A 22,266-nucleotide genomic window follows, 5' to 3' on the forward strand; every position below is an offset into this window, starting at 1 on the left:
GGGATCAGATCAAAATGGCTTTCTATGTATCCAAGTCACACTCTCTGGAGTCAAGTGAGCCACGCCCCTGAGGAACTGCAGTGGTTTATGGGAAACGCAGGATTTTGCCAGTGAGTACTGTTCGGGAAGGCCTATCTCTCACCGCCACCGCTGTTTGGTGAGTCCCAGAGAAAATATGGCCAGTAACTCTTTCCGTGGCTCCAAACATGGCCGGCGCGCCGAGGCCAATCACGATGCAGACTTCAGCTGCTCGCTCAAGGAGCTTCGCTCCCTCATGGAGCTGCGGGGACTGGAAGGAGTATCGAGGATCCAGGAATCTTACGGAGATGTACATGGACTCTGTGCTAGACTGAGAACGTCGCCTGTCGAAGGTAAATATGCTGTTTCATTTAGCCAGAAGATACATTTCAGGTCAGTGCGACCACTGTCTGTCATGAATTATGTCTGTTGTAGTTCAAAACACACTTTCAGTGCTTGGCAGCATTAAATATTTGTTTTGTAAAACTACATCAACAACAGTTCAGATCCAGGTTTGAATGCCAGCTTAGTGCATCACAGCACCCAGAAATATGAATCTAAAACATGAATTTGTCTAGGTGCCCAAACACAATCAATGTATGGGAAACCCTGTATGTTCTGCAGTATTCACATGTACAGTGTATGTAAAGGCTACTGTGACCTCCAGGCAGCCTAAACACTGGAGCCAAAGCCACACAGATGAAAATAGTTCATAGGAATTGATCTACTGTTGACCGCTGTAGTCTCCATTAGATTTAGGAAACTATGAGGAAAATATTTTCTGAAGTCCATGAACAAGAAGGGTAGAAGTAGATAGTAGTTGAAGGATAGTAGATAACTCAAGTCCTTGGTTGACAAAAAATACCTCTTTATTGTAGAAATATTGAATTATTGAATCAGAACAATGTTGTGGGTTCTATGGGTTCTTCCTGCTGAGCCGGTCTACAGAGCGAGGCTGTGTGTTAGATGTCAGCTCAGCATTGTGAGCAAGGCGGCTGGCTGTCTTTACTTCCACTGGTCACACTACATGGCTACCCAGGGTGAGAGTAGCAAGGACAATGAGTTATCAGGGAGGTTTGACAGACCAATGTGCCCGAATCAGTTATCTTGTTAAAATCAAGGAAGGATTGCTCTAAAGAAAGCTTAACAAAAGGAGCGGCTGTTTATATTGATTGGTTTATTAAAGCCATGTAGATAAATTTAAAGGTAAACACGAAGCTAGCTAGATAGTTTTGGAAACTGAAAGTTTTGAGTTTACAAAACTCCACTCTCATGAGAAGAGAGCGGAGGCAGAACCTCAACATGATTTGAGAAATGACTCAGAATTCTGACTTTATTCTCAGAAACTCTGAATTTTTACTTTATTCTTAGAATTATGACTTAAAACTCAGAATTCTTTATTCTCACAATTTCTGAATTATGACGTTAAACACAGAATTCTGAGATTAATCTCAAAACTCAAATATATTTTTCACATGTGGCCCCAATCCTCTTCCACACATCTTTATTGCCATTCATACAGAATCACCTCAGTGACCTTTACTAAGAGGGGGGGGGGGTCTCATATTAAACAGAGCATTTCCATTGCTTGCTCTGTCAAGCATCATTGTATCCTGTGTGCTCCCATGCAGAAGATGACCAGAGGAGTTTAGTATTCATGCTTTACTTAGACTCTGTGTGCTGACTTTGACACTGGTTACCATCAGAACTGGGTCACATGTTGTTTGAAAATAATTCTTAGTGGCTATTTTAAACTAATTGGGGCACCAGATGGGTAGGGTTTACTACATCAGGACAATTCAGATAATGCTAGATTTGTTATCAGTCATAGAGAAGTAAACTAGGTTGACTTTTTTTTGTAAGGATTATTTTTTTTATTATTTTATTATTTTCTACTAGACAGTTCACAGTGAAGCGAGACAGGAAAGAGAGAGAGGGGGATGACATGCAACAATGGTCCCAGGCCAGACTCGAATCCAGGACATCTAACCCTTTCTAAACCTAAACCTAACCCTAGCCCTAGCCACCTGGACACCCAGGTTGACTTCTAAGTAGTCTAAACTTTGTGCCCGTGGATCGTCCCATGTGGCAAACCCCACCCACCTGGGTCAGAATTATTTGTGAATAGCCTACTATTTGATCCAAGTCTTACTGTTGTAGGACTTGGTTAATGAGGGTAAAGTAAAGTAAAAATTGTCATCCATTTTAATACATTTGATTTACATATTGTCGATGGTGCCTACGTGATTCAGTGGGATGGTAACGTGTGCTGTGAGCTAGGCAGCATGATTCACCGGTGAATTATTATTCCTTGCAGCAAGTGTAGCGTCTAGGCTATTTGGTGTCTGTCCTTTTCACGATGCGTCATATTTAAATTAAAAACATTCACGTAACTAGCATTATTTTGAATGCGTCAGGCATTCAAAATAATGCATGTAGGCTCCACACAAAGTCAAGGTATGCATGTCCTAGATATTGTCATTGAAAGTTACTAGTAGGAAAACATAACTATCAAATTATCAGATAGTGGGTTAGGCTACATTAAGGTATTAGTGACTAACTCTGAAAGCATGCCATGTAGATCTACTTTGAACTTCTCAAAATCATTATTATCTCTGACATTATTTAATGAAACACGAAAGCCTTTCTGAACCCTATAACTTACTGTGTGTGTGTGTGTGTGTGTGTGTGTGTGTGTGCGCGTGTTTGTGAACCGATCTATCCAGTATCATCCAGCAGCAGACTCAGAATCCCCTGACAAGCCGCAAACTAATGAAACAGTTAGTTTACAGAAATAAATCACCAGCGACTGTTAGCCTGTACTAACTCACAAATATTCTTTTGGGTGGAAAGATGAATTGAAAGCTGCACTGTATTGAATTAAGTGTTGCATATTAACCCAAATTAGAAATGTCAGGCAAAGAAAGCTGAAGTTCTCTGTATGCTGTATATTAAGAGAAGACACAATGCAAAATGTATTAACCACTAACACCTGTTTCAAACACACTGACAAAACACAGCTTTTAGAGAGATGAAGCTTTTTTTTTATGTAAATAATAAAAAGTTGGAACTATACCGCCTTGCCAGAGCAAGAGGAATTTTTTGTTCAGCGGTGTGCTTCTATGAATCTCTTACAAATGATCAGAAGGAAGCAGGTGGAGCCAAAATAGCACAATTGGTAAAACTGAGGCTGTAATCCCTGTTTATGAGTAGGGAAAATGCACCACCATGGTCTATCTTACTACCCTATAAGTCTAATTCTGGCCACTGTAATGTCTTACCCCAAAACATGACAAATTTCAGTCCTCAAATTCCACCAAACAAGGCATTGAAAGCCATTAAAAGTCCTTGAATTTGCTGGGTTTGGGTTAGCTGTTTGGGTTTTGTCTTGGATTTAGATTCCGCGTCCATCTTTGCACCTGCAGGAGTGCTATTTTATATAAATCTTACACAGTATACCTTTTATTGATTTTGATTAATTGATAACTATCAGTTGTTTTGTCTGCTATTGTTATCATTTTTCTAAAAGTCAAACAGGTGATAAGCATTTATAGGTAATAGGCATTTAGCTGAGGCTCTTAGCCCGAGCGACTTTCAGTACAGATGAATAAGCTTCAGTTAATAGATGTCATCATTACATGCAACCTGTAGTAAGGAGATCAAGGGTCAAAGTCACAGCACCCTGTGGATCGTAATGAGTATTGCGTGTGTGATGCTTGATAGAACACTGAAAGGTAAAATAAGAGACAGTTGTATAAGCTTTTTCTTGATCCTGCTTTATCTTACTATTACACATGGTACAGAGACATCAGCAAGTCTCATTCAGTACATGGAGGCAGTGCATGCTGTAGACAGCAGCCTACTCTCCATATCACTGTACATGCAGCTCTCTCATAATGTGCATTCATGCGGACAGTCGCAGGGAGGGAAGCTCGGAGACTGGGAGCCCAGCCCAGTCTTTAGAGACGAGGTGAGAGCTCCTGTTCATTGACCTGAAGGTTCTCCACGGTTCAAGGCGGCGGCCATTTTCCGCTCAGTATCAGGTTCTGTCCTTTGACATTTTGCCTTGTCATTATTTATTCATTCACCTTGTCCCTCTGCCACACACTCAGTAAACACCTTTAACATTTCCCCCGTCTCGCCATCTCTTCCGCACCCACTGCGTCGCGACTGACAAAGAGCATTAAAATGTCACCAGCAGCTTGACTACATAGGAAAATCCATTAGATTGACAACTAGAGGCGAGCAGAGCAACCACTGCACTATATCTCAATAGCGACAGGTGGGGGCAGATTGATTTACCTTGAGTAATCCCACTCACCTTAAACCGCCGAGCATGCTAGTTGATTGCTCGGGTCGGGACTTATCTGTCACGCTCGTCTAACATTTTTTTTATGCTCCTTCATTTTGTGAGTGTGTTTTTATTTTAGCGCCGGCTGCTGGAAGCCCATTGGCTCAGCGAATCAGAATATGGCTGTTGTTGTGCAGCGATAGGTCGAAGCGCAACCCGCAGGTACTGTCAGCCCGGGGTGGAAGGGAAGCTTAAAGTGTCAGAAGGAACGACGTTGCTTAGAGGGATTTAGAGGGAATAAGCACAGTGGGTCAGTCCAGAGTGCAGCGGCAGCAGCAGGCAGCAGGCCGTCCGTCCAGAGGGAACTGAGCATGTCCCGACACGTTCAGCCTCACAGGCAGCGCCGCTCCGCCAGCCCGGGCTTTCACTTTAACACTTTTTACATCACTGCAGTCACAGTAGTAGTACAAAAACAACAAAAACATACAAAAATATATATAATGAAAAGAAACGATGCAGTGAATTCTAGATGTTACTATGCAAAATTATTCAGCAGCTCAGGGTTTTTGTGAGTTTCTTAGTTATAAAATGGCTTGCAAGTAATTCCTCAAATCTGTGAGTAATTCTAGCATAAGATTTCACCAGATGTAGCCTACATATAAAGTAGCTCTCCACTTTTACAATGAATCAAGGTTGTTGCTGGTGCTGCTTACTGGTAGTTATGACCGTAGCTTGTACTGTACGTTGTGCATCTCTCAGCCCTGATTACTTCCTGGAACACACTGAGTCTCTATCATGATGTAGCCTACTATTCTTGACATAGATTATTGTTGCCCTCTTAAGAATACTAAATGTGTAAGCTATGCTCAGATAAGCACCAGGTTGCTGAAGAGAATCCACTGTAGCTGCCTGAAGGTAACAGTGGACTTTTTCTACTGTGTTAATCTGTGGAAAGGTATTGCAAATGCACAATCATACAATGTTAGTAGACATTCTTCCTAATACATAATGTACTTACAAGGATGTAACAACACAATGTGAGTGTAAAGTGTATAAACATAATTTTGCTCACATTGGGCCTCGTGCATGAACCATGCGTACACACCAGTTTGTCCTGGTAAGACCTCTGTGAAGTCATACCAAATGTTTCCTTTCAATCACAAACTTTTTTTTATATAATGTACAATATAGTCTGGTATATAATTTCATTGTTTGACAGAAGAACATACAGTACCTTGTCTGAGGTAGACAGTGTTTCTTCTTGCCAATCGTTAATCGTTGCTCACAAGTGAGAGGAAATGAAGTGAAAACAAGCTGTGAGTGTTTCATGTTTGCCTGACTGAGCTTTCAGAACGGAGCTTTGACTTTTCCTCTGCACTTTTTTAATGAGTAGAGACAGCTTACGGTCAGCGACTGAGCAGCAACACCAGTCTGTCAGAGACGTTCAGCTGGACCTTCATACACTCCCAACATCAGCTTTGTTTTCTTTCACCTTGGCTTATCTGCCCTCGCAGGCCATACAGTACATGCATTCATCTACTACAACTACAGGGAGTTGGTTCTATGAATATGAAAACTTAATTAACACAGACTGCATGTAAGAACAGGAATAAGCTAACACAGACAGTAATAAATCATAAAATAACTTACAGAGGATGTAATGCTATATGAGTGAGTCAATGAACACCGACAGCATGTGAAAACATGAATACAATAATTACTACAGAGTGTGGCAGTGAGGCCTAAGGCAGTGGTTCTCAACCTGGGCGTCGGGACCACCCAAGGGGCGTGAGATAATTTGGGGGGGGGTCGCAAGATTTATGGGATAGAAAAAGAAACTTCTTGTCATGTCTATTTTTTTCATTTTCTTTTCTCTAATTTTTGCTTTTTTCTTGTGAAATACTGAATAGTTTCCAGCTTCTCGGCCTCCTCTGATAATGAATCAAATGAAACAACCTGAAAAGGGATCAAATCATTCTCTGGTCAGACTCACTAGTCCAACCAGAGAGTATGTCCCATAACACCAAGGTCACAGGTTGGATCTCCACTCCAGTCATGTGTCCTGTAGCAAGACACATCACCCCTATCTGCTCATTCATTGCCAGTCGCTCTAGATAAGAGTGTCTGATAAGTCTAAGTCCAAATGCTGCATATCTCATTTTTGTTTCTCTCTCTCTGTCTTCCAGGGTTAGATGGGAACTCTGAGGACATCAGCAGACGGAAAGAAGAATTTGGACAGAACCTTATACCTCCGAAAAAGCCAAAGACATTTCTTCAGTTAGTGTGGGAAGCCTTGCAGGATGTGACTCTAATCATCCTTGAGGTTGCAGCCATAATATCACTAGGCCTTTCTTTTTACAGACCCCCAGATGCCGAAAGAGAGAGTAAGTCAACAAACAACATATTTGTTTTTATTTCAGAAAGCCTGAAGTGTTTAAAAATGTTACATAGTTGGGTGATTGAACAGATAGACGAGAATATACCTTATACAATATACATACAATAGTTTTCAGCTGTGGATATTCTATTGTATTGGATATATTAGCTCCAAATGAATACTCACATGCTCATTTTTTTCACTATTATCAAGTTACAATCATTCAGGAGTGAACAAATGAGTTGAGAAAATCCCTTGGTTTCTTAGCCTATGAAGAGATTACATTGACCTGCAAAGAGGCTTTGTAGACTCAGTTAAAATATGCTTGAACTGATCCATGATTTTACTCTACAAAGGCTGCTGTGTGTGTGTGTGTGTGTGTGGTGACAGGTACATGGTGTACTTCCTGTGAAACATGGAGTACTTCCTGTCATGTCACCATCAGGTCTATACCTGTGTGGACAGAAAGTATCATGTTCATCCCTTCATGGCTTTCCTTGATGTGTTAAATCAGGCGAAAATGGGGCTGGGAAATCCTTGGTAGGTCAGTTGATCATAGGGTTGAAAGATATTGACAAAAATCGAATCAAGATTATTTGACATAATATCATCACAAGTTTTTCTTGTCATAAAGCTTATGACAAGATAAAGTTGTTGAAATTGTTTAATGAAAAGTGATTTTGTTAAAAAAATTAGTTGTCAGTGTGCAGGATTTACTGAGTTTGAGTCTAATGAAAGGTTTTCACCAACATTGGACTTGATTCATGGACCAAAGATCACCTGCAGCTCTAAAACACCTTGTTCAGAAATCCATTTTGGGCGCTTCTCTCTCTTAAACAATTAATTGCAGCCTCTGCAATTTAGATCTTACAGAAGTTCATATTGCAATTTCTATTTTTTTTTTCTCTTTTTCTTAGATTAATTTTTCAGATCTAGTGGATTAAGAGCAAATACCCTATAATCCCAAAAATATAAATTTGAATCCAACACAAAACCTTTCTTATATCTCAAACCTCTCACCTCCTTAACAATAAGAAGAGAGTTTTGACGATTGATCCCCAAAGGGAAATCCTTTGTCTTGCCCCCTAACAGTGAGGTCAGAGGTCAGAGGTCAGGGTCTGGAGCTGGTAGGGCTACAGTGAACCCTGGTTTTCCACACTGCTGTCCTTACTTTCTGTCACTCTCTACTATATGGTGTCTGATAAAGCAGAAGTCCCTTAAAAATAATATTAAATAACCAAAGCAACGGGTCGACGTCCCGAAAAAACAAATCAAGCTTCCCTTCTGTTCCAGACTGCGGGACGGCGGCGGCCGGGGTGGAAGACGAGAGCGAGGCGGAGGCCGGCTGGATCGAAGGCGCCGCCATCCTCCTGTCGGTCATCTGCGTGGTTCTGGTGACGGCCTTCAACGACTGGAGCAAAGAGAAGCAGTTCCGCGGCCTCCAGAGCCGCATCGAGCAGGAGCAGAAGTTCACCGTGGTGCGCGGCGGCCAGGTCATCCAGATCGCCGTGTCCGAGATAGTGGTCGGCGACATCGCGCAAGTCAAATATGGTAAAAAGCGGCTGATGGATGCCTGCAAATCAGTCTACTGCACACACTGCATACACACACATGCACATACCTTTGCAATTAATAAAATATCAAATCAAGAGTGAAAACTGGCAGCCATATGTGTATATAGGCAAGGCAAGTTTATTTATATAGCACATTTTGTACACAAAGGCAATTCAAAGTGCTTTACACAAGGTATTTAAGAGATTAGATAAGAAATACAGGATAAGATAAATAAAACAAACAAACAAAAAGAGATACAGTGTATAAGAAGAGAGAATAATTAAAGAATTCAAATGCATAAAAAGAGAATAAAGATCAGGGTGAGGTTCAGAACAAAAAAGTTTTGAGCCTAGTTTTAAAAATGGTCAAAGTTGGGGCTTCTGAGATCTTCTGGAAGTTTGTTCCAGCTATGTGTAGACTAATATACTATATTTAGATTCAGATTCAGATTTTATTTACTCTAGACCCCACATCGTGGTATGGAATATAAACATAAAACAAAACGGCAGTATAATAGTAAACTACCACAATAGATCTTTAGCACAAATTAAGTCATTTAAAGAGAGGCAGAACATTACTCACGCACCCAGTTTACATACTATCCTTGGTTTATCTGTCTGCAATAATAATATAAGTTTAAACATAGACGGATGGTTTACAAAGTATTTTGGCAGGTAGTTCTTTCTATTCTCAACAATACTTGTGTTTTTACATTCAAACAAAATGTGATATTCATCCCCCAGACAGTTGTCATTACATAAATTACAAAACCTTTTATTCTTTTTATTCCTTTCCAGACCTTTGTATCTTCCTGTTATTTTGGGAATTCTGCTATTAGAAACTCGAAAAATACAAATAGCCTGGCCATACCTCCTGTTTTCACAAAGTAGATACTGTTCAAACTTAAAGTCCTCATTCACAATATAAATCACATGATGACATACTCTGAAGCTCATTTATACAACGTACTTGCATTTTATTATGATGCATTATATGATAAGTGAGCATGCTCAACAATCTGATGACCTGAACATACATGCATGAGGGAAATCACTTAAGTTGTTGTCCAAACAAATTAATCTACACGGGCTCATTTAGGTTGTTGCAACCGCCTGGCAAGCTTTTCATAACTGAAGAACATGAGTGATGTGTTTGATGTAGAGCTGCTGCTTATTCTTTGTATCTATGTCTGTCTGAGCCGTTGCAAAGTCATCATCCACTTGACCTGTCTTCAGATGGAAATTAGCACTCATGTGTGCTGTGTGCATACTGGAAAATGGCAATCTTTGTATTGTTAATGTGCGTGTGTGTGTGTGTGCACGTGTGTGTGTGTGTGTGTGTGTGTGTGTGTGTGTGTGTGGTTTGGTTCCAGGTGACCTCCTTCCTGCTGATGGAGTGCTGATTCAAGGGAATGATTTGAAGATTGATGAAAGCTCGCTTACAGGCGAGTCAGACCATGTCAAGAAGACCTTGGACAAAGACCCGATGCTGCTTTCAGGTACTTCACTCTTTGTTCACTATTTGTTCCCACATCTCAGAAAATTGTAGCTGTGTTCACTCAGTGTGACTTGAGCTGTTGTCTTGCTGCATTAGCGCTTGTCAGCCAGTTATTGTTCAGGTACAATTTGGTCTGGTTGTGCTTCTGCTGCCACTGTTCCCTGCACAAAAACATCTATGAATTTAGTAAGCACTGGATGTATGTTTTCTCCAATATTGGCAGGCACTGAAAAGCCTCTGCCTCTACAGCCAATGGTAAATCTATTCATATCTTTGTTATTCAGACCAAGACATTGATCAGTGTTTTGACATTTTTGCATTTGTAACAATTTATTTGTTTCAACTGTTAAAAGTGTCGTCAGCCTGTGACCAACAAATACAGGTACCTATGTTCATAACCGATTGTTTTAGATTTTAAATATCTATAGATAATTATGAAATTTGATATTTTGATTCTCAAATATGTATGAATTTGCATCATTTGCCTTTTGATTGGGAACTCTAAAAAATCACACCAAAAGACACAAAATGATGTTAGAAAGTGTGTGTCAGAAATTAAAACTACCAGACACAGATCAAAAAGTTAATTTCCCACCCTGATGTTGACGTAGAAATATTTGCTAATTAAAACATTAATTGGCTTAATTAATGACCTCATTAGCATAACTAGTTATGTTTAATATATCATGGTGATTATGGCGGGACATTAAGCTCAAGCGCCTCTTGTTTCAAACTGCCACCACCTGTTTTACTTTAAAGTGGCCATTTTGTTCGATTTTTCTTTTTGTTTTTGCATTTTTGCCTTTATACGACAGCCGGAGGTAGAAGTAGACAGGAAAGACTGGGAGAGAGGCTTCTTTCTAATTCGTTTTTTCTGAAGTTAAGAAACGTTAAACTTTTTTCACTCTCTCACTCTCACTCACTCACCCCTCCTTCCTGTCTCTTCCTCTCAGGTACCCATGTCATGGAAGGCTCTGGAAAAATTTTGGTCACGGCTGTAGGCGTCAACTCTCAGACGGGAATCATTTTCACCCTCCTGGGTGCCAGTGACGAAGACGACGGTGAGGACGAAGATGAGAAAACTGACAATGAGAAGAAGAAAAAGGAGGGAGACAAGAAGAAAGACGGGAGGAAAAAGAAAGAAAGGAAGGACAGGAGAAGTAAGTGTAGCATCTGAAACCACCGATTTCCTTCCCAGAAGTATCTAGATGGAGGAACATACTCACATGATGGTGTTTGAGATCAGTTAGTTAAGTTTACATCACATTTTACAGTTTAAGTATTTAGCTGCTGTTCTCATCCAGCCATGAATATTCACCAGAATACAAACAAACTGAGGAGACTCATGGATTAGGAGGAGTACATTATTAGTAGGTGTGGTCGTGAGCTATGACCAATCAAGCCACTTTTATTCCTTCCCTTTAAAAGTAGTGCGCTTTTAAATGTGACAAGTGGGGTGACAATCTCTCACCCATTTCATTTCATACACATACATATGTTTATGTCCCATTAAAGTGTATTAGGAGTGTGATCTCCATTGTATCTTGTTTCAAAAACAGACATTTTTTGGCTAGAGTTGGAATTTGCATTAATTTTTGTACTGTCACTGAAACAGATTTTGTTTTTATGTTTAAATTACTGTGACATAATGTTCTGTACACTAAAACCACTTCAAGGACATTGACAGAATTTGTAGTATGATCCCAGTAGCAACTGAGCCTTCAACCAAGCCTGTGCTGATATGAAAATTTCATAGTACGATTATCTTGGCCGAAATTATCTCGATATACAATATTATTCCGATAATTATTAGTAAGATGAAAAGAAGATGAAAAGCATAAAACCAGTTGTGTAATATGCGTCAATTACTTCAAATTTTATCATTTCAATCACAAGACATTTTTCTTTTTTAAACATGTTTTAATGTAAGACCTTAGAACATTTGTAAAATATTTATGTAAAATAGTGACTTTTTGCGTTTGTTATTCAGCCTCCCAACAAGGCGGCAGTTATCAAGGCGGTCTGTGATGTATACTAACACCGGTTATTGCCCCATCCCTACCTTCAACCCTGGCTTTCTACAAGGAATGCACTGCATTTAGAACATTCTGACAGGCCACAGTATGACAAATGAAAGAGCAGAGAAATGCATGGTGGGAAATTTGATTCCTGGCCCTTGTCCTTTTTGTGTGCAGTTTGCATGTTCTCCAGGTTTCCTCCCACAGTCAGCTAGACTGGAGACTGTAAACTGTCTATAGCAATGAAAGGGAGTGTCAGTCTGTCTGCCTGTTCACTGGTCTCCCTGCCTTCCACCCAGTGCATGCTGGGATAGACTGTTTTGCCCTGAGTCCTTATGAAACTCTTGCTGGATCTCAGGGTGTTCTTGTTGCCTCAGTGCTGCTAATAAATAGCTGCTGTACTCAATACAATCTTTGCTCCTTTGTCTGCAGATAAAAAAGATGATAAAGGCAAGAAAGGTAAGCACATCACTGTTTCATTGTCATGCATAATCACAGTGTATTGCCTACAGTAAATATATCCATTGTTGAGTTACTCCATTTATTGAAATAATTAAATTAAAATTAGAACCAGCCACCAGCGAAATGCTAGTAAATTATGTCTGTGTCTGTCTCATTTGTCCAGCCACTTTCACAAGCAACTGACCATATTTTGGTGGTTTTATTCTATTGTAGAAAGCTAGCTGGCTGGTAAACTACTGAAACTGGCTGGTTAATTATGAGTTGTGCCAAACACAGTGGACAGTGGATTCACCTTGGACTTTCATTGGTTCTGTTACCTAACACAGGTTTTTGTCACGTTACAATATGAATATATTTAGCATAGCATAGATGATTTTATCTTCTATGGACCCTCCACCTTCCACTGTGGCCTGGGGCCTTTCAAAAAACGTCTGCGTGTATTATAGTTGCTTTTACTAATATCTGTATTTTCTTTTTTTTACCAAGTATAGGATGTATTTTGGGAGCAATTAGAAGGCAACAGCTTGTCACTAGTATAAACAGTGACTGCCAAGATTACTGTAGTAAACTAAAGGCATTTTCAGTTGATTACTCAAGTGCGAAACAGAGATTGTTTCAGGGAGTTTTCACACAAAATGCTTCTGAACCACGGTGCATTTGCGTATCGCTCTATGTCACCAACGTCACTTTTTATCAATTGGGCTTGCAAATATGTTTTGGAAAATGATGCTATAATATTCTACTTACTGACCATGGAATGGTGGACCGCAATGCAGTTTGCATGAAGCGGACCGCTAAGAGAGTTAAGAGTTTTGGAGATCTGTAAATGGGGAATGAATGGGGACCTTACCACCGAATAGAAAGCTGTGAACTTGAGTAATGGCCAAAAGAAGTAGGAGAGCATTCATAAATACTTTTGTGGATAGTTGGTAGGCCACCACCACGCCCATTTATCCTGGGTTGATGAAATAATAATCTGGCTTCAGGGTGCACAGTTATCCTGACTTAGCCATGTTTCAGTAATCATGAAACATTCTATGCTGTTGTACATAATGAAATGCTAGCAAATAAAAGATTTGTTGGACAGAGATCTCACATTCAACAAACTATCCTTAATCGATTTCTTAGAGGCAACAGGAAGAGTTACAGGGAGACTCTGAGTATTGATTAGATTGTTTTGGTTAGCAGCTAACAGTCTGAGCGGTGAGCTACTGTAGTTCTTCCAACTCTATGAAAGGAATTGAGCAGTTCAGTGGGCAGTTGCACAGTAGACAGCATCACTAACATTAAGGTCTGCAGTGGCAAAACGTCAGTCCTTAGGTAGTAGGTAGGCCTAGGTAGGCTTGGTACTTCACCTGAGGCCATATGCCCGTGTGTGTATGTAGGTAGGTAGGTAGGTAAGTAGTAGGTAGCTAGATAAGTAGGCAGTAGGTAGTTGGTAGGCTCGGTATTTGCCCTGAGGCCATATGGTCGTGTGTGTGTAGGTAGGTAGGTGGGTAGTTTGGTGGGTAGTAGGTAGGTAGGTGGGAAGTAGGTAGGTAGGTGGGTAGATAGGTAGAATGTAGCTGCTAAGCTCGATATTTGCCCTGGAGCCAGATGGTGGTGTGTGTGCGTCCCTGTGGCCTGAGCAGCAGGTGCTCTTGACTCCGTTTATGGTGATTAGGACCAAGGAGATTATGGGCCTTAAGCTTGGCAGCTGCTTTTTTCCCCTGCCTGCCTTTCTTCCCGCTAATAACCTCATTTACTGCGCTCGGATCAGCACGCTTACACACACACACGTATACAAACACACTCGCACGCATAGGCGCAGTTGCACTAATGCCTTGACGAACGGTATTCCTTGTGCTGAGTATTGTTCATGCAGCCATGCTGAGGGAGAAGACCCAGTGTGTGTGTTTGTGAGTGTGTCGGATGATGGAGGTTTGGATTGGCTTGGAGAATTGTCAGCCAAGAAAGAACAATAATCCCCAGACTGGGATTATGGACCATGAGCCAAACACCAGTCAGGGCCTCTGCTGGATGTCAGATCACAGTATAGCTCCCCCTGTCTGTTTCCAAGCAACATCAACATGGCCCCGCCCTCCAATGGCTGTCCTCTGGTATACAGTTTGACCTGCAGGTTTAGTCTATTATCAAGATAATGTCACTTAATCTTTAAAAGTTATTTTGCATTGGAAACAAATGAATTATTTTAATTCTCCAGATTACATGACTTGCTCATATTGACATGTTATGCAGTGCAAAATTTGTGGCCGACATTAACATAGTTTTTTCCTCTGAATATCAGAAAACATAGCCACTGGTGGAAAATCACATGTTCCTGCAGGTAGTTCCCCAGTTCCTCAGTCAGTGTCACAGTAATCTGCCTGACAAAATGATGCATAATCTCTCTGGGCTATCTCTATAATTATTGTTGGTGTGGAATATACATGCAGCGGTGCAACATGACTCTTTGTTATGTGATATTTTCATTCTTTCTTTGTCATTATCTATTGATTCCTGAGGGGGAGATGAGTGTTTCAATGAGTCAGTCAGCTTGACATTGCTTGTTTTTTTCTCTCCTGAAGATCATTTCTCCTCAGGTGTCTCTGACATTTACTGTTGTCACATTTACCATTCTAGCATCTGCTATTAAACGTTATACAGGATCTCTAGGGTGAGGGCTTTGATGTGAGAGGAAAGCAGGAATGGCTTGGTATTAATGTCAACAATACCACAATAAAAATGACAGTATAGTGTTATGGCTAGATTTATATCTGTACATTAACTGATTTTAACCTCAAAGAATGCCTGTAAATGGTGGAAGAAGTAGTAGGTGTACCAGTAGCAACAGTGGTAGTAGTAGTAGTAGTAGTAGTAGTAGTAGTAGTAGTAGTGGTAGCAGGAGTTTTATGTGAAAAGTAACGTTTTGTCTCCTCTGGCAGGAAAAGGCAAGGATGGAGCTGCTGTGGAAATGCAGCCTCTCAATGAAGACGGAGAAGCAGAGAAGAAGAAAACTAATCTACCAAAGAAGGAGAAGTCAGTCCTCCAGGGGAAGTTGACCAAGCTAGCTGTACAGATTGGCAAAGCAGGTATGTACAGTAGAAGCAGCTTGTGCTTGTACGTATTTATGAAGCGTATGTCTGCTATTTAACAGCAGACATAACTGAATGAATAGAGTTTGATAACTGCTGAATAGAGTTTGATAACTGCTGAATAGAGTTTGATAACTGCTGAATAGAGTTTGATAACTGCTGAATAGAGTTTGATAACTGCTGAATAGAGTTTGAAACTGGCAGCAATACTGAAGGATTAATTGATTTGAGCAATGGACATGGAAGAAATGTGAGACATCACCAGCATTGTGTTCGGAATGGGATACTACCATGCTAAACATACTACATGTGCCATAGAGTTACATGTTGCATGTAGTGTGTATGTAGTGTGAGTAGCATCCAATTCAAAACACAGCACAGGACTATTTGGCTTTCTGCTTTAACTTAAAGTCAAGTCAAATTTATCACAGTTACAGTCTCAATGGGCTTCACAACGCCCACATTTTAACAAAATAAATAAAACGAAGAAAGACCCCCTCTCCATTTTAGCCACACATTTCAAACAAGAAAGGAAGGTTTTACTTTGTTGATTGTGAAATCAACATTGATTTAGTGAAAGATGCAATAACATCAAGAAATTTCTCTCTGCAGAGATGAAAGTTGTTATGACTTTGTCTTTCCTGACAACTAGTAGAATGCAACAGTGCACAAGTGATGGCTTGGGCCCATTGCAGCCAACAGTAAGCAGGGAAGAAGAAGAAGAAGAAGAAGAAGAAGGGACGCAATGCACCAGAAGTGTGTTTCTACCCGGCTCCAGCAGCCTTCCCCCCTTATCCCATTAAATGAAACTCGGCTGTAGTTGCACTGAGCTCCAACAGTCGCAGCTTTACCTTTTCTTTACCTTTTCATGTTGTCTTCGGTAATTTGTGCATGTCAGAAACTTTTAAACGCACACCATGCAATCCTTTTATTTAGCGCTCATGTAAACACTTGCGGGGGAGTCTTCAATCAGAATGATTTCATTCAGAATGAAAAAATATGGCTCATGTAACTGCTAGTTAGTGTGTTGGCAGCGGAGAAACCCGTGGGGAAATGGGTTATCTCTGCCTCATACCTGATACCCCTCTCTAACCCTCTCTCTCTCTCTCCAGGTTTGTTCATGTCGGGGATCACGGTCATCATCCTGATCACTCTGTTCGTGGTTGACACCTTCTGGATCCAGGGTCTTCCCTGGGTCAATGAGTGCTTCCCCGTCTATGTCCAGTTCTTCGTTAAGTTCTTCATCATCGGTGTCACAGTGCTGGTGGTGGCGGTGCCAGAAGGTCTTCCTCTGGCCGTCACCATCTCACTGGCCTACTCAGTCAAGGTACGATGCAGAACTTACATTCTGCCTTTCCATGGCATCTCTGTTCCGACACAAATGGAGTCATGCAGTGATGAAAAAAGTTTTAAACAAATCAATACTATCTTTTATTTTAGATTCTTTAAAGTAGCCTTGATGGAAAGGCAAAGGCTTTGGAAAGAAATTCATAGATAGGATCAACTTCACTATTTATATTTGTCTAAGAAACTCATTTCAAGCATTTAAGCATAAGCCTTTAGATCAAAATGGCTTTTAGAGAATGAAAAATCAATCAGGTGTGTCCAAACTTTTGACTGGTACTGTAGGTCTAAATTCAACGGTCAGGTTGATAGAATAGAACGTAGAGAAAAAACACTTTTGAGACGACCAAACACCCAACGGTGTTTAAGAGCCAAGGCTGTTTGACTGTATTTATCTATCGATCAATCAATCAATCAAAATACTTGATTCATCTCTCAAGGGGCAATTCGAGGCTTCAAGAGTTCATAAACAACAAGAGACCACAATATGCAATCATTCATACTCATAAAGACAAGACAACAAAAAATACAATGGCTAGGCCACAATATAATAGATGTGATGCAATTCTGTCCAGTCCAGAGGAAAGTTCATTTACTGTTCACAAGTCTTATGGCTTCTGGAATAAAACCAAACTTATTTGAGAGGTCTAAGGTCTAGAACATAGAGAATTTTAAGACTAATTTTTAGACATTTAACTTTTTAAGGACCTGCAGACTTCCCTTATAAGATGGTATTATATATCCCTAGACATTACTGTACCACCTTATTAAGGCACACTTTTCATCCAAAGTGGCAACTGTCACTTCCATCTGTGATTTTTAAGTTCAAATTTTGATTTCTTGTCACCCGCCTCGTCTCTTCTAACTTCCAAACCAGATTTCTATGAAGGTGCTTGCACTAATATAGTCATGCAGTGTATAGTTGCATCAGATTGTGTCCACTGGTAAATAGTTTACTGTATCAGTGAGGGTTATACTGAATTAGGAGTTGGAATCACACCTGTTTTACTCTCCCCCTCTCTCAGAAAATGATGAAGGACAACAACCTGGTTCGGCACCTTGACGCCTGCGAGACCATGGGCAACGCCACGGCCATCTGCTCCGACAAGACGGGCACGCTGACCATGAACCGCATGACGGTGGTGCAGGCGTTCATCGGAGACCGCCACTACAGGAAGGTGCCGGAGCCCGACCTCATCCCCGGCAAGATCCTCGACCTGCTCATCCTGGGCATAGGGGTCAACTGCGCCTACACCACTAAGATTATGGTGAGTTTAAAAATAACTTTCCATTGAGGAAGCATTAGATGTTAAGCGTTTGGCTCAGGCTGCGGTCCATCTTGGAGTGTTGCCAGAACAGGTCAGTTCTTAATTAATTAGCCGCTTCCCCTCCTCGGTTTAAGTTCTGGAGAGTGTAGTAAAATCATAATTAACAATTCTAAATTATTTTGATATATTATCTGATTTCACTACAGTCAAATGTAATGTAATGTAAAGTCTTGGGATCAACTGATGCAAGAAGAAGTGTTTTCTGTTTTTGTCGAAGACATCCAAAATGGCAGCCAAATTTTAATTGGTTCTAATTCCTTCATTTTTAATGCCATCGATGTCATACTTGGTAGTCTGTTAGTCATAATGTTGATGCTTGTGCTAGGTTGGTATTGATATGCCATTCCACACTCTAATTTCCATATTTATAAATTAATATTCGGTCATTTTTTGACCGATTGCTTAGCTTAGCACAAACTAATTTCAGGCATGTTGAAGGCCACACATGACAATTTGGGCATCAATCTGACTTATGGTTCATGAGAAGAAGTTTTCCTAATGGGTCCTAATGGAAAAGCTAATGGGTCAGTGTTCACCATGAGGAGATACACATAAGTGCCATGTTAATTGGTCAAATGGTGTGGCAGTTATGAGGGTTTGACTTTGAGACCTTATTATATGGCTGCATTTGTTCCACTCTGTTGCTAAGCAGCGAGGGGCCAACATGTTTATGTGCTAAAATAGAAAAAGTTACCAATGCAGGGCTGAATTGTTGAGCAAAATACAGGAAAAAAACAAAACAATGTATATTATTATTGTTATTATTATTATATTACTATAATATTACAATTCCAGTAATAATACCTGCTTTGCAGTAAAAACCTAATGAAGAATCACAGCAGGAAACAGATTTTTTCATCTACCAGTCACAGTGGCTGATGGATTCCTAAGTGTACCACCCTCTTTTACTGTTTTACCAGTCATATCATTTTTAGACATCTGAACAACGGCAGGTAGGAAAAGTTAACCTCATCCAGATCTGGTGCTCAGTCCCCTCTGTGCTCCTGCTTCCTTGCAGCCTCCTGAGAAGGAAGGCGGGCTGCCGCGTCAGGTGGGCAACAAGACAGAATGTGCCTTACTGGGTTTCTCTCTGGACCTGCGCCGCGACTACCAGACCGTCCGCAACGAGATCCCCGAGGAGAAACTGTTCAAGGTTTACACCTTCAACTCAGTCAGGAAGTCCATGAGCACCGTGCTGAAGAACGCAGACGGCAGCTACTGCATGTTCAGCAAGGGAGCCTCGGAGATCCTGCTGAGGAAGTAGGTCTCCTGTTCTGCTGTTGTTCTGTTGTTTTTATGTTGTGTACGTATATATTTTTTACTCCATATCTATCCCAGGGAAGTTATGAACATTGAATAATCTATATTTTCAGCCCTGTCCTCATTTACATCAGAGATACAAACTTGTCACCTTTCAGTAATATTAAGTTACATACTGCTACATACAGTCACTGAGCTGCAGCAGCTAGAGGTTACATGCCTTGCTCAAGGGCACCGGGGCACTAGTTGTCGAGGCAGGAGAGAGCTTTTCTTTTCTCACCTTTTAACAACCAGTTTTGGGATTCTAACTGCTGACCTTACGTTCACAAGCCTTTTCACTTCTCTGATCTTTAGGCTACGGCCTTTTTGATGGACGGTGTTTCCCTGTGTTTTGCCAACTGGTCACAGGATATTGATATTGACTATACTCATTAGAACCTGAGTTGATTCAAAGCCTCCTGCCCTGTTCGCTCAGGTGCTGCAGCATCCTGACAGCCAGCGGCGAGGCCAAGGTGTTCAAGCCGCGGGACAGAGACGACCTGGTGAAGAAGGTGATCGAGCCCATGGCCTCCGAGGGCCTGAGGACCATCTGCCTGGCCTACAGGGATTTCTCCCTGGCTGACGGAGAACCGGACTGGGACAACGAGACCGACATCCTCACCGGCCTCACCTGCCTCAGTGTTGTCGGCATCGAGGACCCAGTCCGGCCCGAGGTACCGCTTAGACCCAACACCCAACATTATCTTTGTCTTTACCCAGGTAGACATGGAGTAAAGGAGTCAAGTCAAATATATTTACAATCAGGTTTGTACAAAGTACTTAAAGGGATAGCCAACTAAAATATGCAATTTCTCAATAAATGTTTTTTTAGTCGTTGGTGTAAAAAACAACAGGAAACTGAGAATCTGAAGTTGTTTCCGCTGAGAAAAGCCGATCAGTTGATTTCTCCATTTTGCTGCGGATTAAAAACTACTTTCACACGTCAGAGGCTGTTCCATTTTATTACAGTTATTGAATGTTAGGAACACTCAGATCTTGGTGGATGATGAACATAGAACTCAAGAGTGAGACTAAAGAAGAAAATTAACATTTTTAACTGGATTGATGTCCCTTTAACGCTGTGGCAAGTACAGAAAGCACAGATTGTCTGGTGCTTATAGAGGCATGTAAAGCCATTATTATGTCCATCAAGGGCCTGAGCAGGACACTGAACCTCCTGCTCTCTCACTGTAAGCCCTAAACTCTGCTGAAGAGCATTAGCTAAATGCATAAAGGTAAAATGTAAATGAGTACAGATTAAAAACAAGAGAGACTAAATACAGAACAATTTCGGAGATAAAATGTTATTTATATGCTTTTTGCGGACTGTCCCTTATCCACTCACGTGTTTATCACAGGCTCTCACACACACACAAACTCTGACCCATGGAGTTTGTGTTGTATTTGTTCTTTGTCATAATCCTTGTTTTTATCTGTTTTTGCGTCCTTTGCTTTCACTTTGTGACAAAACTGCTCTATAATAGAGCTGAAAGATATTGAAAATAATCTAAATGTGATCATTTGACAGAATATTCCAATTGCGATTTAAACTGCGATTCATATCATCACAAGTTTTTTCTTGTCACACATTTTTGTCTGTAGTCTTGTTTTTAAAGAAAAGTGATTTTGTTAAAAAAAGGATTTACTGAGTTTGAGTATGATGAAAGGTTTTCACCTATATTGTATTGATTCATGGACCAAAGATTACCTGCAGCTCTAAAACACCTTGTTCAGAAATCCAGTTTGGACGATTCCTCTCTCTTAAAAAATTAATTGCAGCCTCTACTAGGGCTGAACGATTTTGAAAAAATATCTAATTGCGATTAGTTTGACTGATATTGCAATTGCGATATGATTTGCGATATTAGAGGGAATGATAATTTTTACATCATTATTCTCATTTTCATTGAAAAACGTATTAAAATGATTGTGGTGTGATTTTTGCGGGGATCTGTACCAAACAAAGATGTTTTCTTAAGTCTGTAGAATATGATGTGTAGGCCAGGACATCTCTGCAGCATGACAATATTTAATTTAAAATGCTATTTTGACACATTTCGCCTTTAACAAATATTGCGCCTCCTGCGATTTGAAAATTGCAGTAGGCCATATTGCGATTTCGATAAAATTTTGATTAATTGTTCAGCCCCAGCCTCTACGATTTGAAAATTTCATGTTCATGTTGCGATTTCGTTTTTTTTTAAGTAAACTTGACTTGAAATAATCACACACTGGTTTGATCTCTTGTCCAAATTAGGTGCCGGATGCCATCAGGAAGTGCCAGCGTGCCGGCATCACGGTGCGCATGGTGACCGGGGACAACATCAACACGGCCCGCGCCATCGCCACCAAGTGTGGCATCCTGCATCCTGGAGACGACTTCCTCTGTCTGGAGGGCAAGGAGTTCAACCGAAGGATCCGCAATGAGCTGGGGGAGGTGAGGCTCTCCACTGCCATGCCAAACAACAACTATTTTTATTGGATGTTTTGGAACTAAAACAGCATTTCTTTCCTTTTCTGTTTTTCCAGATTGAGCAGGAGCGCATCGATAAGATTTGGCCCAAGCTGCGTGTGCTTGCAAGATCCTCTCCTACTGACAAGCATACTCTAGTGAAAGGTTTGGGCTTGTGACTTTTCCAGATCAAAGTCCCTGTGGAGTCGCATGACAAATGTCAGCGAGTTACTGAAGCTGTGACTGCTGTTTTCCTGACAGGCATCATCGACAGCACAGTGCTGGAGCAGAGGCAGGTTGTGGCTGTGACTGGGGATGGAACCAACGACGGCCCTGCACTGAAGAAAGCTGACGTCGGGTTTGCCATGGTAAACCTGAACTGTTGCTGTGGTCATAAAACTGCTGCATTGTACATTTTTATGTCAGGTGTTTAGGCAAGACTCTTATCCAGAGCAACTTACAGCAGCAGAATAAGCTTAAATTCCTTGAGCGTATTACTGTATGTGCAACCAACAGTAAGGAGTTCAAAGGTTAAACCCCCAGTGCCCAGGC

At 40.9% G+C, this 22,266-nt stretch overlaps 1 protein-coding gene across 2 annotated transcripts in view; it reads left to right on the forward strand.

Moving 5' to 3' along the window:
* Positions 1–175: 175 nt before the first annotated feature.
* Positions 176–22,266, forward strand: part of LOC139666526 (plasma membrane calcium-transporting ATPase 1-like) — a 28,179-nt gene continuing 6,088 nt past the window's right edge. The window contains exons 1-14 of one of the 2 annotated variants that reach the window (XM_071545788.1): positions 176–371; positions 6,496–6,693; positions 7,980–8,237; positions 9,613–9,738; positions 10,691–10,897; positions 12,188–12,214; positions 15,142–15,288; positions 16,404–16,618; positions 17,661–17,903; positions 18,982–19,223; positions 19,699–19,936; positions 21,520–21,699; positions 21,792–21,879; positions 21,976–22,082. In XM_071545788.1, the coding sequence (XP_071401889.1) occupies positions 176–371; positions 6,496–6,693; positions 7,980–8,237; positions 9,613–9,738; positions 10,691–10,897; positions 12,188–12,214; positions 15,142–15,288; positions 16,404–16,618; positions 17,661–17,903; positions 18,982–19,223; positions 19,699–19,936; positions 21,520–21,699; positions 21,792–21,879; positions 21,976–22,082 (2,472 nt within the window). The remainder of the gene's footprint in view (positions 372–6,495; positions 6,694–7,979; positions 8,238–9,612; positions 9,739–10,690; positions 10,898–12,187; positions 12,215–15,141; positions 15,289–16,403; positions 16,619–17,660; positions 17,904–18,981; positions 19,224–19,698; positions 19,937–21,519; positions 21,700–21,791; positions 21,880–21,975; positions 22,083–22,266) is intronic. The other variant, XM_071545789.1, reaches the window with a different exon arrangement.

The sequence above is a fragment of the Centroberyx affinis genome, unplaced genomic scaffold, assembly GCF_046629955.1.
Source record: "Centroberyx affinis isolate AG114_WGS23_722 - 3 ecotype Tasmania unplaced genomic scaffold, CSIRO-AGI_Caff_v1 ptg005049l_1, whole genome shotgun sequence".
NCBI classification, from domain to species: Eukaryota; Metazoa; Chordata; class Actinopteri; order Beryciformes; family Berycidae; genus Centroberyx; species Centroberyx affinis.